We start from the raw sequence: 18093 nt of genomic DNA, 5'->3' as shown, positions 1-18093 counted from the left end.
AACTGTACTGTACTATGGTTTAAGTTTGCGATCAAAAATTTCTCCTATCTCATTACATTGTTTTCTCAGTATTTCTATGGTTGAAGGCTCCCGTGGAAGGTTCGCAGGCTCGTCGTCGTTGAAGGCCCGTCGCCGTTGAAGGCTCGTCGCAAATCCTACCGTGACCCAATCGCTGCCCACCGTTGTCGTCGAAAGAGAGCTTCAACGAAAACCCATGGTGACTCTGCCCTAGCCCTACCGTGACGCGCGTCCGCTGCCACCGTGACTCTGTCGACAAAGGAGAGTTCCAACGGTGACCCTGCTCTGACCCTTGTCGTTGTTGTTGTATCGACTGTCGAGGGGCCTGTCTTGTTCACTGCCATACCGACCGTCGAGGTAAGTAGTGATTCGATTATTGTGTTCCAACTTGTCACTCTTTGCCTCTGCCTCTCCGTGTTGTCTCTACCTGTCTGTGTTGTCTCTGCCTCTATGTGCTGCCGCCTTACTCTATATTTTCCTTAAACCTATGATTTATGAAATTTTAATGTTGTGGGGTTTCTTCTTTTCGCCATTTTTATTGTCCCTTTTCATTCTTTGTGCTTATTTTTCTGCTCGATTGATGAATTTAAGGTGTTTATGGTGCAATATAATGTTGGTACTTCTTACTTTATGGATTGTGTCTCTTAACCCTAAGGAAAATAGTAAGAGTTCTTTGAATTTTCAACTAGTTATGTGAGACCCTTTTGGATATTACATGTGGTTGTTTGCTACCAAATCATCTCAGTCATCACATAACGATTCCTTCATTATAATCGTGTTCCTAAGAAGTTTGGTTGAGGCAAGCAGAAGAATCCTCTCGAACTGCAGATTGGAGTGAAAAACAGGATAGCATGCCAGCTATTATTGTTCATGATTCTAATATTTTAGCTGATGCTTCTTCTTTTAATGATGTTGTTTTTGATGATTTGAATGTTATTTTTGCTTCCAATTTTGATAATGCTGATTCTGACTTTATGCCTGCAGTTCAATATGGTTTCAATGATGTTGTTATAGTCTTTTGCTCTATATCTTTTGTTCCAACACTTGCCTTTATACTCTTTCTTCAACTTCATGCTTTGTTCATATTTTAAACGTTCTCTCTGCTTAAATAATGGTGATACTATAGAAGAACACTCCACGTAACTCCCATGTTTTTTTTTCTTCAGTTGGAACAAGCTAGATCATATTTAAAACGCAGTTGACTCAGACATACAATATGTTTGAATTTTAATATATGTTGAACCCTTTTCATCTCAACTCATAAACTTTTGATTCTGAAAGGAAAGGACAACATTGGTGATTAGCCACCAGATTAATTGTATCAGTCCTGTATCAGTCTATATGGTGATACAAAAATCCTTCTTAACAAAAGTCCTGTATCAGATTAATTGTATCAGTCTTTCTTTTTTGAGATAAAAGTTTTCTCTATATGGTGAAACCAAAATCCGTTATAACAGAAAAGTTACAAAAGTGAAGGGAGGCATGAAATCCTTCTTAACAAAAGAATAAAACAGAGAACAAGGGAGAGAGAATCAACGGAACAATCTACATCATCCAACATATCTACTAGGGAAACCCCTTTAAAGAGGTTGTATGCCTCCATCTATCTACAACAAAACAATTACAAAAGAGAAGGAAGGATAGGGAATCCTTAATAAAAGAACAAAATAGAGGACTAGCGGGAGGCCTCATTACTTACACCAAAATCCTAGGAAGGTGAAAAACACGAATTAGTTGTTGAGAGACAGGTCACACTCAACAGCAACCTTGTCACACTGGCTCAACTACATAGATTGGGTTCAGTTAAAAACTTAAATTATCAAGTATATTTTTCCATGTGATCCCTTTTAATAATTTCCTCAAAGATCTTGTGTTTTCCCTCTATTCTTTCTCAACAGTGAAAAAAAAACCCAATCATAAAGCAAGGAATTTGGTTCACCTGAATTCTCCATTTTCACTTTTTTCTCTACAGTTTTTGTTTTTGAGTAATAATTATGTTTTTGAGTAATTATGTTTTTGAGTAATAATATATATATGTGTGTGTGAGAGAGATTGTTGATAATATATATGTGTGTGTGTGAGAGAGATTGTTCATAATATATATTTTGAACAATTGTTGATATCTCAATCAATTCAACACAGCTTATAACTTATGGCAAAGATGATATTGAATATTTTTTTCAGACCTTATATCATCATCATCATCATTTAGATAAATTTTCCTTTTGTTTGATTGAACTCTTAATTAATGTAGTGAGGTGAATGTCAGAAACGGTAGAAACCCTCACATCAAATACTTCTAGAATGGATCATTTACCTTCTTATATCGATTCATCGTCAATTGAGAATAGTAACGGTCGATCAGATGTGTGGGGACATTTTAGTAAACAAAACCCTTATTTTGAGAAGAAGGCTAAATGCAATTATTGTGGTGATTTGATTAAATATTTGGCTGGAACAAGTGGGATGAGGAATCATTGACTACCTCTTTGAATCTAGTATGGCCAATGAATTGAAATCAAAATTATTGTCATCTTTAAAAACACTTTATGAACAATATCAAGGTATTGAGGAGGGTTCTCAAAGTAGCCAACAAGAACCTCAACTAGATGATGATGATGATGATCCTCATGGCATGAGTTTCTACCTAAGAGCTACAAGACGTAGATTTGATTATATATCAGAACTTGATAAATATTTGAGAGAGGATCCTGAACCTTATATGAAGTCAGTTGAGCTTGATATTTTACATTGGTGGAAAGTCAACTCGACTAGATTTTCTATCCTTGCGAACATGGCTCGAGAGGTGTTAGTCATTCCTATCTCTACTGTAGCATCAGAGTGTGCATTCAGTATAGGAGGAAGAGTGGTTAGTCCTTATCGTAGTTGCTTAACGCCTAAAATAGTGGAAGTGCTTGTTTGCACACAAGATTGGTTAAAAGGAACACCTTTCTCTATACTTTTTGACGAGGATCCTAAAGAACTTGAGAAATTTGAGCAAGGTGAGATTATATGACAAATTTATATATTTTTTAATTTATATTTTACGTGTTAAAAAATGATTAAATATTTTATTTTATTTTTGTAGAGATAACATCTCAAGATGAAGTGGGACCTTTAAGTGCTGCTATTAATTTGGATGATTGAAAATCAAGAAAGAAGCATTGATGTAAGTCCTCGACCTTAATGTAAGGCTATTGAAGATGTTATTCTTGAGCTTGAAATTAATGACTATTGTGTCTTGTTTTCCCTAACAATGGTTTTATGAAGTTTTTAATTCTTTACTCCATCTTCAATAGAGATTTGCTATTAGTGTCGGTATGCTACATTTTCATGGCCATATTGTTATAAGATATTTTGATAATTTTTCAGGAATATTATGATTTATTTTAAATCATAATATGGAGTATATATATGGAGGGTTAGTATTTGTAGTAGGAATTTCATTTCAATTTGATTTTTGGCTTGAGTCAAGTTGATAAAGCAAACTTCTTTCATAAACTTTTCAGGAAATTTAGATGCCAGATTCTTACAAAAGTTTAAATGCATAAAATGATTTTAGCTTTCTCTAAGGTCAGCTTATCTTCTCTCCAAATTTTATTGTTGAGTCCCATCTTTTCATGGAAAATTTTGATTGATAGATTGCAGAAAAGAATGAACAGGTCAAAATGAGATTTGCTAGAGATTAGTGTTTGATCTTCTAATTTTTATTCTTGTGTTGGATTCTTAATTTTAGGTTAAAGTAGATGGATTTGGTCTTGTGTTTGTAATAATTTGTATAGTTATATTATAAAACGTATTAGACTTACATTAAAAGGTTAAGATTGTAATTAAAGTATGATTTAAGGACAAAGGTAAATAAGTTTAAGGATTTATTTAAGCTTAGTGTTATTGATGGATAATTAAGTAAACAATTTTAGGCCATTGTCATGTTATGTTGAGATTTGATCCTGTTCTATCTGCAATTCCTACTGCACTCAACAGATCGAAAGGAAGAAACAAAAGGGAATCGAAATGAAATTTTTATTGAACTGCTAATTAATAGAAAACATGAAGTAAATTGTAATATACATAGATAAGGAACATCATTAGTTTTTGCAACACTGAAATTGACTGAGCAATCCTTGTTCCACTTATTAAATCTATCCTCCCTGCATTTCAAAGGACTTAAAATTATTTATTACACATTCATGATGCAAAAGCTGCAAAAAGTTACTACAGTTGGAGCATTACATATTAGAGTTATTCACGAAATTATCTCAACCAGATGCGCATGCAGGTCGTCTTGGAGGGAGTTGCTGGTGTGGAGTTCTCTGTTAGAAAAAAAAAACAAAAAGAAAATCAGTTCATTAAAACTCCAAAACTTAATGCTTAGTACTAAAATTCCAAAACATACTTGTAGTTTTGGTCGCAGTGTCTCAACTGCTGCTGTAGATTCTTGATTCACTCCAGCAGCACCTTGCTGTAGAGATTAGATACAAAAGTTATGTTTTGGTAAACATTTGGTTATTTAGTTTAATTGCTATGGAACATTATCAGAAGTAATTTCTCAGTTTTAAGATGTGAAATTCAAATATACCTTGCACAATGCCCAGTCTGCTGAATCAAAGAAGGCTCTTTCATTATCCTTTTAAACCCAAAAAGAAGCAATTAAACCAATGATGTGTTATATGAAAAAGAAAAGGACGTTAATCTTTCTAGCATTGGCTTACTTTGGATATCAAAGGCTTCTTCTTTGGGACAAGTGTACCATACTTCCCCCAGATGTTGTCTGATATTAAAAATTGTTAAATCAAACCAAAAGAAAGGAAAAGAAAAGAAAAGGGAGAGAATGTGATGTTAAAAAATAGATAGTTGATGACCAAAACGAAAAACTGTAAAGGTAACAGATGTTATATTTTTGAATCTTGGGGCCATATCTCACCAACCACCAAATGGAATTGTCTTCAATAAGAAAAATCATGATATCAGAAAAGGTATTCGTTGTACATCAGTCAATGTTGGTGTAGTGGAAAATTATTTAGCCAAAGATGTTGTGCAGTTGGACCCTTCTTTAATTTGAATCTTGAATGCATAACAAAGCAATCCAACAAGCTAAAATTACCTATTTGTCAACCAACACTAAAAAAAACACATTTGACCAATTCTATCACTAACCTAATTACAACCTAATAACACCATTAAATTTGAAAGAGTCTCTTGAGCTAAACTCAGTTCAGAAAGAAAACCCTTTCACGTGAGTGGGGAAAGAGAATATTCCAGAATACCTTAATTATGTTCTGTTTTTATTTTCCAATGATGGCCAGAGAAGGTCATGTTTGGGAGAAAACGAAGTTCACATGATTTGCTTGACAGCCCAAAAGCAAGTTAGGCTTGTTTTGTTTTGCACAGTGAGTTTTGTAAGCATCAATTTTGGTAGGGACATCTAAATTTCTGGCAGATAGAAGATCATAGTTTAAATGATAAAGCAAAGAAGAGGTTTTTAATATTTATTTTACTTTTCCATATACATAGGAGGCCAATACGTTTGGCTTTGAAAGATTTGCGAGGAAGGTTGTTTGCTTCATCTTCCTTCACCATCCATGGTTCTGGTGGCTTGAGCAGAGATGGAACAATGAATTGCTCAAAAGGTTTGCCACTGCAGCAGGTGATAAAAGAAAATCTGAAGCCACTGAAGTTGCTGTCACTGAAGTTGCTGTCACTGAAGTTGCTATCACTGAAGTTGCTTAAAATTCTATATAGTATCTGATGTCTAATAAGATTTTGCAGATGTATTTGTGTCCTGGGACCACATCCACATCTGATTTGTTTTTTCTGGTCAAATTATGTTGAAAGTCTTTTTTCATCTACCAAAAGTAAAAAATCATTTTTTCACAAACTTTCTGAAGAATGCACCAGCCCAATTAGAGTACAGCCTTGAAATCTGGGATATGTTCTATTGGGTCAGTGATCCACTCTCTCCAGTATCTCTTAAATAATAAAAAATGAAAAACTTATCTTATGAAAGAAGAAGAAAAATGTGCATGGTAGTTAACTGAACTGTTTTGTAGTTAACTGAACTAAAAAATAGTTTAATTCAGTTTTTTTGAACTATTTTTTAGTTCAGTTCAGTTTTTTAAAACTATTTTATAGTTAATTGTAATAGATTTATAGTGTATTGCAAATAGTGCAGTTTACCCACCCCTACAAACCAGTGACGGCCATTGGCCTACTCACCTTGCAAGTTCCGTCTTCTTTACTCAAGCATTGATAAGTTCTATAACTTTTTTATTTTAAATTATACTTTCTATATCAAAATTCATATACGTAATCATGAAAATTATAATCAATTGAAATTATTCAACTGAGAATTTGGTATTTATATGAGTTTCTTTGTATAACAATATTGCAGGCCATTTGTTTATACATTATAGCACATCTTGATTAGTATTCTTAGAAGAACATCGTAAAGAAATTCTTCGCTACACATATTGTCACCAGGTGTATATATATATATATAAAAAAAATTTAAAATTGTGGAGTAATTTAAAGACTACATGGTTATTTAGTCTGATTATCTTTTCTGAAAATTAACTGGGAAACATTTGAAGAACGAAGATGGAGGTTGGGGACTGCACATAGAAAGTCACAGCACCATGTTTTGCATTGCACTTAATTATATATGTTTGCGAATTCTCGGAGAAGGACCCAATGCTTGTGCTAACGCAAGAAAGTGGATTCGCGATCATGTGGTGTAACGCATATACCTTCATGGGGGGAATTCTGGCTTTCAGTACGAATATTTTTCTGTGACATTTAAATATTTTTGTTCAACCTTACGATAAAAATACTTAGGAAAGCACGTCTCATACATCTGCAAAAGTAAGATACTCAAATATTAATGTTTGCACTTACAAGTAGTGAAAACTAGGGGTTGATGCAAAACATCATGAGAATGCACGGAACAACAAGAAAAAAATTTTTATAAGAAGAATCAAAATCCTACTAGAGAATCTTCAGCCAACAACAAATCAAGAGTCAAGAAGGGATCCTACCCTCCATGTCAACATTGAAATAAAAAGGGTCATCCTCCATTCGGATGTTGGAGGAGACTAGATGCCAAATGCATAAAGTGCAATCAAATGGGACATGAAGTAGTCATATGCATGAGCAAAAACCAACCGCAAGAGGAATAAGCTAATGTTGTTTATTAGGAGAGGAGGAAGATCAATTATTTGTGGTCACCTATTTTGAAAGTAGTGAAGAAAAATGAAAGTTGACTGATTGATAGTGGTTGCACAAACCATATGACCTATGACAAGGAGCTTTTCAAAGATTTGAAGTCAATTAATATCAATAAAGTCAGAATTGACAATGGGGATTATATTTCTATCAAAGGAAAATGAACTATTGCAATTACAAGCGGTAAAGGCACAAAATTTATTCCGGACGTTCCTTTCGTTCCTAAAATTGACCACAATTTGTTATGTGTTGGTCAACTAATTGAAAGAGGATTTAGAGTCATTTTTGAAAACACAAATTGCTTAATTAAAGATGCAGCTGGATCAAGATATGTTCAAAGTGAAAATGAGAGGAAAAAATTTTGCTCTAAAACCATCGAGGATACAAAAAAAAAAGCTATTTATATACAAATTATTACATATAGATTTAAATCCGTATATAATAAAACTGTTATATACTGATATTATATACGGATAAATTATATACAAATTTTTTCATATATAATAAAAAAATAAAATTATATAAAAAAAATCGTATATAAAATCTCTATATATAATCTTTTAGCATAAGCTTTTTCAAGGATTAAATCGTATATGTAAGTGGTTTCTTCTTGTATACGTATATTACATACGGATGTTAACAAAAATAATAAAAGAAATTAAAAAATTTAACCCTAAGTGAAACTGGAAAGTTCCCGAGCCATTACCACAGCTTTCCCTCCACTCAGCTTTCCCTCTCACCTCTTTCTCTCTCGATCACAAATCACCATCATCGAGTCATTCTTCACTGCCTCTTCCCTGTTTATCTCTACATTGACAAGCTTCAGTCCAACCTGCATGCCTCTCCATTATCGCCAAGATGCCCAACGAAACAAGTTCGTCTAAATGACAAACCCCTTTCGGTGGTCGAACACAAATTAGGGTACTCCCATCCCTAGGGTTTACCTCTCATATTCCAAATCACCCTCTTCCACCCCTAAATCCAAACCGTTAAAGACAAAAGGAATAGAATCATTTGTTGATCATCGGAGAGAGAGAGCCACACCTCGACGCGATGATCGGGAAGGCGAAACCCAAGAAACACACGACTAAGGAGATCGCAGCGAAGATCGATGCCGCCACTACCAACAGCGGCGACGGTAAGGCGGGGACTGGTCTGGTGTGGAGAAAGGCGGACACTTGAAATACGAGTGCCCGCTCTGTAAAGTCACGGTGCCTGACGTGAAATTGATGCAGATTCATCACGAGGCGCGTCACCCTAAGATCCCCTCTGAGGAGGACAAGGTCGTCAACCTTCACGCCATAATCGCCACAAGAAATGCTTAGATTTTGGAAACGAGATACTCTTTGCATTTTTAACTTAGTCGTATTTTTGGGGAGACTTAAGCTCTAACCATGTCATCTTCAAATGACCACTAACCAGGTAGTAAATGTTTATTTTCTCTTTGTTAATATTTCTTGTTCCACTTTTCAATATTTTTATTTGGTATATTATTGCTTCATAGTTAGTGGAAGGGATGACTTTACCCTTGATGATGGCAAGTTTACATGAATCTCAACCACTGTCTTGGCTTTTGAATAATGATAATCATCAATTATTGTTACCAAATGACTTTTGAATAATTTTATTGATACAAGAATTGGATAAGATAACATTTGTTGCCGTGTTATAGTTTGAGAGCATTGGTTATGGTTATTGCTTGTGTTTATGTTATGATTTATTGTGAGTGATTTTGAACTGACTTTGTGAGTTAATTTGGGAGAAGAATGTTTTGCATGTGGGGACTAGAAGTGGCATTCTTGCTATATGGTCAGCTCAAGCAGGCGTGAGGAAGGTGTATGCAGTGGAAGCGACGAAGATGTCAGAACATGCCCGTGCACTAGTCAAAGCGAATAATCTCCAGAATGTAGTTGAGGCCATCCAGGGATCAATGGAGGATGTTACCTTGCTTGAGAAAGGTTAGAATTAATGAGATATGTTTAGTTTGTTATAACTTTTTTTTTTCTGGTTCTTGTGTACATTAATGATTTCAAAACTGACATTTACTCTGTTTCCTGTTTTTAAGGATTTGTGGTGGAACAAAACATGTATAAAAAGACTATCCCTAGATGGCATGTATACTCTATAAAAGGGAAAGCCATTGGTTTGTTCATGGCATTTTTATTGACTCTGGGATTAGTGTGGAACCTGACGAAAATAGCTACTACTTTTTTTTTTCATATATATATATATATATATATATATATATATATATATATATATATATAACTAGATTTAAACACTTTTGGTATTTAAAATTACATTTCTTATACATGGAAGATAAATAACAAAAATGTACTTTATTAAAGTGGAACTTTTATGTTTGATATAAAAAATATAGACTTGGGCTGAAAGAAAAATTAAGATAGAGTTAGACACTCATATAAAAACATTAAAAGTTAGCTAAGCTTATTTTACTGTGAGACAATATTGTAAATTACGAAATTAAGATGAAAGACAATATTGTAAATGTTGAGATGTTCGAATAATTTTTCATTTTCTAGCTTCAATGTAATAATTTTTCACTTTCTAGCATTATTAGTAAGAAGAAATAATTGTTTGATAACTTATTACTCTTTATATTGATAATCAGTGGAATATATAGCTTTGTTTTTTTTTTTCACTTACATTGTCTAGAACGTGAGTTTTTGTTCAATGTTAGGTGCTTGCATTAAAGTATTTGCATTCCCTGCATGGGTTGAAATAGACACGTGGAAAGCTTGGTCTTGGTGCAAAGATGGTATTGATTGAGGAGAAATAGGTCCAGGGACTAAATAGGAAGTTGAAGTACGGGCTTGCTCTGTACATGCGGTGGAGAAAATGTAAGAGCTAATAAGTAAAAGTCAGGAAGACAGGTTAGTCTTTTCTTACCAGAATATCTTCCCCTCATGGCCATTTTCCAATGCATGTAGAGTTGGATTTCTTCTAAGGTTATTTACCAGACCCATAAAAAATCTACCAAAACATATTTGATAGAATAATAGCATTAGTCTTGATTATAAATTATGGATTTATCTTTAATTTTGGATGGTTCATTGTGCTTAAACATTTATTGGTTTGTGATATATAGATTTTAAGTTATTTATCTTGTATTTATAATGACCATCCCACTATTTACTATCGTGGTGTTTTGGGATCAGTTGCTTTGCTACTATTTGAGACTTATTACTATAACACAAAATAGATTCAAATAAATTCTTTTGTTTGTGTGCAAGTGCACGTACTAAAACAAACCATAAATATAAACTATTGGTTCCTGGCAATGTGTTACATGAAATCTTTTGAGATTGATCATGTATTGTTTATATGTAAGTTTTGAAAGACTTTTAATTTAATGCATGAATTTAAACATGCAGGTTATTAAGGAAACAATTGATTCCAATATTACAATAGAATACAAGTCAAACACAGTTGATGATATACATATGAGGAAGCCAGATATTGGCAAAGCGAAGGAACTGCTGATTTAGGAACACAAAATCTCACTTAATGATGAAATTGGATTCTAAATAAAGATGAAGGTAAAGGCATGAAATTTTCCTTTAGGAAGGAGATTTATTCTAATCTTCCATTTCAGGCTATGAAAGAAGTTAATTAGCTTTTAAAAATGTTACCTTTAGAAGTTTAATTGTATATTGATTTACAACATGAAAATCAAAGTTAATTAGCTTTTAAAAATGTTACCTTTAGCATTTTAATTGTAATTGATTTACAATATGAAAATCAACTAAGATACACGTGATTGTTAATTTATTTAGATGTTCATACTTAACTTCATCCATGTTTGTACACAGTTTAATATTATTCAAACTAAAAAAATATTCAATTGTGTATGTTTATTATCTTGTATTTTTAAGTAATTTATGATTGATTTATGTATTTCATTAGTTGTAAAAGCAATTTGATGCTTGTATTTATCTCTAGTCAGATATATAAAACTCCTAAAAGCAATTTGGTGGTTGTATTTATCTTTAGTCAGATATATAAAACTCCTAAAAGCAATTTGGTGGTGTAATCTAGGATTACCTAATTTTTTTTTTATAAAATTGTAAAGTTATATACGGATATTACATACAGATTTATTTGTATGTAATTATATAAAAATGTTATATACAGATATTACATATGGATTTATTCGTATATAATTTATATACGGATTTATCCGTATATAATATATATACGGATTTATCCATATATAAGTTGTATATAATCAAGTGTTATATATGGATTTTGGACCTTATAATCAGATTTTGGTGGTATGTGATTCAATTTTTTCTTGTAGCAAGTTGTTTTCTCATTCAAAGAAAATGTGACATAAATCTTGCACAAGAGGCTCAGACATCCTCATCATATATGTTGGGTGCAAAAAGTTTCTCTTATTTTGCAATAATGGCTGCAACGTTGGTTTTGAACCTTCTCAATGTGGTTGTGGTTTGCTATGGAGGCAAAACAATTTCTTTCATCAGGAAGGTCGATAGGGCTGAGGACATGCCGCTTATTTGCTGCCCTATTTAGCTACAATGCTCCTCAACAGGTTCATATAACAATAAGTGACCATGTGGAAAGGGCCATGATTGTATCATGGGTGACCATGGACGAACCTGGAAATAGTTTAGTATGTTATTGGAATGAGACATACGAGGAGGACCTTCACAATTCAGGGTACTATGAATCATGGGTGCTAATAAAGTCAACACTGAAGCTGTCACGAAGGATTATGTTAGAATTCACAATACAGGATTAAGAAACTTTTTATTGAAGCCAAATTGACCTTTCATGGACTTTTGCAGTTCCTAAAGAAAAGAGGAGTGTTAAGAAAATGTTTTAAGAATATTTTATTTTTAATTTTAAATGAGTCAAAGTTTGTTCCTTAATTTTAGGATTTAGTAAATTTTTTAATTATGGATTGGAGTAGTGGACTAAAATTAGGATAAAAATATTAGTGACTAGTTACTTTTCTAAGTTTTAAATATTACGATGTTTTTCATTATTTCACCATCAATAATACAAAAACATTTTAGCTTCAAGTTTGCTACTGTTTTGATCCTAAAAATATCTAAAGACTGTTTTATGTGTTTCATACTGAACCACATAAGCATTAAACAATTATCAAGATCGGTCATTAATCTATAACTAGTATTTGAGAGCATCATTTCAAATTTCCTATTTTCTTTTGGTTTAAATCTAGAAAAACTTTAAAATATCAAAGTTTACTTGTATATGATATGTTTTTAATTGATTTACAGTTCACACTATAATTACATAGAAGTTATAAACTCTAAAATAATGTTAAAACAGTATAAGTTTTTTTTTTAATAATTTGATCCAACTACAAATCATAAACATTAAAATGTGGTACCTTATGACGTTTAGAAGATGAGCATTCCCCAGTTTCGAGTTTTGAAGCGTCCCACGGTCGTTCTACTCGTCCCTACAGTGCAATTTCATTTCAAATTTGTACATTTTAACCAAAGCTATATTTTCCTTTCTCCTCAGATCCTTTCAAGTTCTGGAATGCTTTAGGGACCCTGGAGTATCCCAAAGGATCAAAAGCACCACCAGGGTATTTCTTCTTCTCTGGGTCTTTCTCCATGCTCCTTTGCTGCTCCACAAAGGAAATAGCAAGCAATTCAATGACCATAATGGTGGGTAGTGTGCCCCGTGGAACTGGGTTGCCAAGGTAGGTGGCTTGGCTACCAGGAACTGCAGCCCATTCCTGAGCCTTTACCCAGTTTCCTATAAGCAGAGGTTTATGGTAGTTAGGTAGTGCTTAATAGGCATGCAAAATAAATTATGCAGTCAATCAGTCAAGTTAGCAAACATAATGTTTTGAAATTAAACGAAAGTATAAGCACGTGTATTATTTACTCATTTAGTTATATATATATCCTCACTTGAGTGAACTACTTGTAAAACATGTAGGATAGTAAGCAATTATACAAGACTGAATGCATGTTTCTGGTACTATATTACACATTATTTCAAGCTAAATTTTACCACTTCTAATCAAAGAAATTGAATGTTTGATAAAGCTTAAACAGTTGAATTGAAAGGAACACCTTTGATCCAATTCTCTCTTCAGATTTGCAAAGCAAAGAAAAAAGGGTGGTGTTAAGATGTGGTCAAATATAGAACAACTGTCACAATTCAAGTAATAAGCCAGGTGCAATAAAAGTATTGGGTTTATACAACCTTTATTATGTTCAGATGTTAAATATTCTTTTACATAAATCAGCCACTAAAATAAAATATCTACGCACAGAATTTAATATCATTTATATAATTCATTGACATTATAGCTTAAAAATGATAAGTTATCACAAGACTATCCCCAATCCACTTGAATTTTAGCATGTACGTTGCTGAATTATATGTTAAAAGAATGGTTTCACAAAAATTAAATCCGATCATAGCTAGTGTGTGCCATACTGATCTAGTTCCAAAGGGAACAATAAGTAAAAAGGAGTTTTGAATCCAAATGTTGGCCCAAAAAGAAAGTATGCAATATTTTTTTCAACACAACAGAGACTGTAAAAGTATTTGCAAGTCTTATTATCCCTGATTCACTGACCAAATACATTTTTCTCCCAAATCTTATTATCAATTAAGAAATCTGTTACTCACTGTTCCATAAGTTGGTGGACGGAGAATCCAACAAGAAAAAGATAATAAACACGAAGAATAAGAAAAGGGGAATGAAAATATTCACGGGGTTTTGTGAACTTGGAAAACAACCAATTCCAATGGCAGAGATGAAGAGGAAAAACAACAAAAGAAACCGTTTGCGAGGAAACAGCCAAGAATGGAAAGATGAACTAGGCAGAGGAAGCACCTGGAATATGAAGATGTAGTAAGCATCCTCATAGAGGGCCCGCATGGCATCAACGGGCCTGACTTTTTGGTTTTTGGGCTTGAAAGGGACGCTGAGGCAAACGTACGCCTGGATTCTCTCTGGTCCAAACACCCATTGCAGGTTATGGCACTATAAGGAAGAAGAAAACAGAAACCTGGAGCTCGGATTGAACACCCATTGCAGGTTAGGGCACTATAATGAAGAAGAACACTGAAACCATGGAGCTCCGATTGAATACCATGGCAACGGAAGGAAAAAGAAAATTGAAACCATGTTTGTAGTTGGAGAGTGAGACTGAGGGAGAGTGAGGGGAGGCAGTTACTAGAGAGAGGGAGGAGAGGCAGTTGCGACGGAGAGTGATGAAAAGAGTGATGGAATCATGCATTCATGCATAGCATCTCAACTTAACCCAACTGCATAATTCATTTTATTGTAAAAGCCAGTTTGGTGCTGTTGCTGTCAAATTTAGTTTAACGTGTGATTGAGGAATTGGACTAATTGGTTTGATTTGATCATCATTTTACATAGTATAGGTCATTTGCATGGTATAAAACATAGTATAATCATTTAAAAAATAGTACTTTTTAAGGCACTCCAAAATTTTCATCATAAATAATGTTCATAGTACGAATGAGATGCTTGTTGGTAGTGATAGACCATCTTTAAAGAAGGTGATAATACTAAAAATTGATTCTCTTTATATTACAAATAAAGATATACGATGATAATTTTGAAAATTTTGCGAATTTATAAGCTGTGGTGGCAAAGAAACTGAAACCATTCATATATTTTGTTTCGATTTTCTTACAACTGAGATCTATAAATATGTGAAATTTTTAAATTTTTCAAATTTGCTGTTATTTTTTTAATTATCTCACCGTGGTGCAGAATTATAGGTTTCGGTTTCTTGAGAACTGACCATACATATGTTTTGCTTCCTCCTACATTCATTCTCCGTTGTGACTACAAAGAGCTCTCCACTTTTTGCTGCCACCTTCTTTGCCTTTCTTATTGCCTTTCTTTTATTACCTTTCTTTGAAGGACCTCCATTCTCACCGCTTCTCGTCATTGCTGAAGCTCACTTCACGAGTCCTCCATTTTTGCCATCACTCATCTATGAATTGGTGACTGATTTTTTTATTTTATTTTGCATTTTTGGTTGAGTTTGTTTCTTGCTTGAGTTCTTTGTTGATAATGTTTGGGTTTTCTAGCTGCCATTGTTATCCAGTTATTGTTGCATTGACCAAATATTGTTGCAGTTTTCAAAACGTGTTTAGAATTGTATCTCATTCCTTGTTGTCGCATTTCACGCTCTTAGATTTCCATTATTACCTTTAAAATTTATTTTAAATATGAGCCTAAAATTAATTTTTGCAATGAAAAATTTTATTTTTTTATGTTAAATATATGGTTAAAAATAATGATTTTGTTTTGTTTAATTTAAATTGTTGTTATGCTGAGTTAGTCCTAATTTTTCATTTAAGATTCAATATTTATTGTCTTCAAGTTTTCTGAAAAAAATATATTTTTAAAAAATGAATATAAGATAGAATACTAATAATATGTTTTAAAATTCTAGATGTAGAAGAAATATTCTCTCTACTGAAAATTAAAGTATAGGCCGAGTTAAGACAAATTCAATAAAGCAGATTTTTTCATACCCTAAATTTTATTTTTATATTACATCATTTTAAGATCAATAGGAAAGCAAGACAAGTGAATATTGGATGAAGATAAATTGGCACATGAAAAGATCTCGGTCCCTGGACAATACATAAGAAACATGGAAAAGGTGTATGTTTATAAATCGGGAGAAACAGAGGTGGTATAGTGGTATAGTGGTAGAGAAGAGTGAAATGAGAATGTAGTTTAGGTTTTGGTAAATTGTTAAAAAGTTCTACCTTGATGATGCATGTAATAAGGTACTATAATAATTCTGAATCAAAGCCTAAAGGTGCAGACTGTGGTCAAATAATTCCCAAGTCATTCTAATGAAGAAAAGTCGATAGTGAAAAAGGAACGAAGAGAGATTTCAAAACTCAGAATCAAATTTACAAGCTAGACAATGTTCTTTTGTAGCGTATACTTTGAACAGAAGAAGACTTACAGATTATGCTGGTATTGGTTTTAAAAGTACTCATGAATACTTTTATAGTTGTGAGTATCAAGAACAATTTTACAATGATTGTTCTTTAAACAAATTATCTAAAATATAAAATCAAGTAAATTGTATTCTCGTAGTATAAATCCAAATGAAATTATGCTCTAACAGCGGTTAGATCCTTATTCTTCTCGGTGGAGCGTAGAAGGTCCAACTTTAGGTCATCATTGGACTGCCGCAGCTGATGCACAGAGGTGCGAGACTCGGCGAGCAAGGTCTTAGCCTTAGCCAGGCATCCGCTGCCATATTCTCCACCTCGGCTAATTGAAGGGTGAGCTCATTGTTGGACTTAATACCCTCATCGAATTTCTCTTGGAGGGCTTGAAGCTTGGTGGAGGCAGCTGCTTTCTTCTCAGCAGCGTAGGCCATGTACATGGTTGACCGAGCGTCAAGCTCGAAGGCCATGTTGGAAGCCTCTTCTTCGATCATCCTCTTTACGAAATCCTTTTCCTTAGAGAAAATGTCAAAGTGGATCCGTCGGGCCACCCACAAGTTGGGGTCGAGCAGCCCGAAGAGGGGAGGACCTTCAGGAAGTGCCCTTTTGCTACGCTTGTAGGACATGGAAGGCTCCTGAGCAGCTTTCCTCTTATTCTTCTTCTTCTGAGTAGGATCAGAAAGAGATATGGGTGGCCTCGACCTTATTAGCAACAACGGCCAGTAGGGTGGAAGCTGCGGTATGGACCTCAGGGTCGACCGGTTGAGCCTGTGCAGAATCAGTTTGCACCGGTTGAGCCTGCGCTACAGGCTTAGAGAGGGGAGGAGTAATGGGAACATGGGTGGAACACCCTTCGCCATACTTCTTCAAATCCCCTCCCAGATAGGCAAGCATTCCGGTGAAGGTACTGCTCTTTGTTAGGTCCATCACGGTCAAGTAATCTGCTTAACAAAAAAAAATTTAGATAAGTTACAAATGACTGCTCGGTGTAAGGCATCAAAAGTAGCTTACCGAACACTTTATTGTGAAGACTCTTAGAGTCCAGGAAGCCTATGAGCTTTCGAGAGGAGGACTTGAGGGGTATCTGATTTAGCTGGCTAATTAACTCCTGCTCGTCTAGGGAGATTGAAGACTTGGGCCATGAAATCACCTTCTTAGGACGGTTGGTCCAATAGAAGGGAAACTTAGGCTGGCTGTACAGAAAGTAGAAATAGGCATGACCGGCCTCCAAAGGAACAACCTTGAGGAAATTTGCCTTGAAATTTTTATACGATGTGTTGAATAGCGTAAAAAGCTATATCTCCTTGATCGAGATGAGGGAAACCCAAGGTTGGTTGGGGTGCGGCATGACTCGGAAAAAGTAGAGAAATGAGGCAGGGGTGGGACGAAGGGCGAGAGTGGCGCAGACGACCAAGAAGGCTTGCATAAAAGCCCAACCGCTCAGATGAAGTTGGGTGTGGGAGCACACGTTGAGTTCCCTCAGAACGCCCATTTGAAAGTTTGAAAAGGGTAAGAGGACTTTTAGGTCGCAGAACAAGGTGGAATATGCATAGAAAAAATCTGAGGCATTCCCTTCCCGACCGTGGCATGCCCGCTCGTTCAACTGGCAAAGCGTCAGCCTAAAGAAATTTGCATCGCCGACCGCCTTCACGAAGCTAACCCTACTGACTAGCTCCTTTAGCGCGTGTCTAGTAACGACGGAGGTAGCATAAAGCTTTACCCCATGAGGAGCCCAGTCGTAACCAGCAATGTCGGCCGGGCTTGGCACCTTCCATCCCACGCGCCGGTATAATCCACGTTTATTCCCACCTCCTCAGGTTCACTGTCTTCAAGTAGGCGGGAAGAGTTTTCAAAGGTTGGGATTCG

General features: G+C 34.6%; 2 protein-coding genes and 1 long non-coding RNA gene across 4 annotated transcripts; 2 read left to right on the top strand and 1 right to left on the bottom strand.

The window, feature by feature from the left end:
- The first annotated feature begins 2855 nt into the window (after nucleotides 1-2855).
- On the top strand, nucleotides 2856-3603 carry LOC148199081 (uncharacterized). The gene is made up of 3 exons (XR_015785443.1): nucleotides 2856-3020; nucleotides 3107-3187; nucleotides 3528-3603. It is a non-coding gene; the product is annotated as an uncharacterized LOC148199081 (long non-coding RNA).
- A 674-nt stretch (nucleotides 3604-4277) lies between these two features.
- Nucleotides 4278-4935, bottom strand: LOC148199080 (uncharacterized). The gene is made up of 5 exons (XM_088112571.1): nucleotides 4881-4935; nucleotides 4731-4789; nucleotides 4598-4645; nucleotides 4415-4480; nucleotides 4278-4331 (listed from the first exon to the last, which is right to left on the bottom strand). The coding sequence occupies exons 1-5, from the start codon at nucleotides 4933-4935 to the stop codon at nucleotides 4278-4280; spliced, it is 282 nt and encodes a 93-aa protein (XP_087968697.1).
- A 3003-nt stretch (nucleotides 4936-7938) lies between these two features.
- Nucleotides 7939-12152, top strand: LOC148199079 (protein arginine N-methyltransferase PRMT10-like). Of its 2 annotated transcripts, XR_015785484.1 has the most exons (5): nucleotides 7940-8661; nucleotides 9005-9197; nucleotides 9941-10133; nucleotides 10635-10799; nucleotides 11561-12152. XR_015785484.1 is itself a non-coding variant. In XM_088111340.1 (4 exons), the coding sequence occupies exons 1-3, from the start codon at nucleotides 8647-8649 to the stop codon at nucleotides 10027-10029; spliced, it is 297 nt and encodes a 98-aa protein (XP_087967466.1). In that variant the 5' UTR covers nucleotides 7939-8646; the 3' UTR covers nucleotides 10030-10133; nucleotides 10635-11059. The 2 variants fall into 2 exon arrangements, 1 of the variants encoding a protein (XP_087967466.1); XM_088111340.1 differs by lacking the exon at nucleotides 11561-12152 and having other exon boundaries at nucleotides 7939-8661; nucleotides 10635-11059.
- Nucleotides 12153-18093: the final 5941 nt, after the last annotated feature.

The sequence above is a fragment of the Vigna umbellata genome, chromosome 4 (genome assembly GCF_029865625.1).
Source record: "Vigna umbellata cultivar VRB3 chromosome 4, Vumbellata_1.0, whole genome shotgun sequence".
NCBI lineage: Eukaryota > Viridiplantae > Streptophyta > Magnoliopsida > Fabales > Fabaceae > Vigna > Vigna umbellata.
The sequence above is the reverse complement of the archived record's forward strand: the minus strand, read 5'-3'. Positions and strand labels throughout refer to the sequence as shown.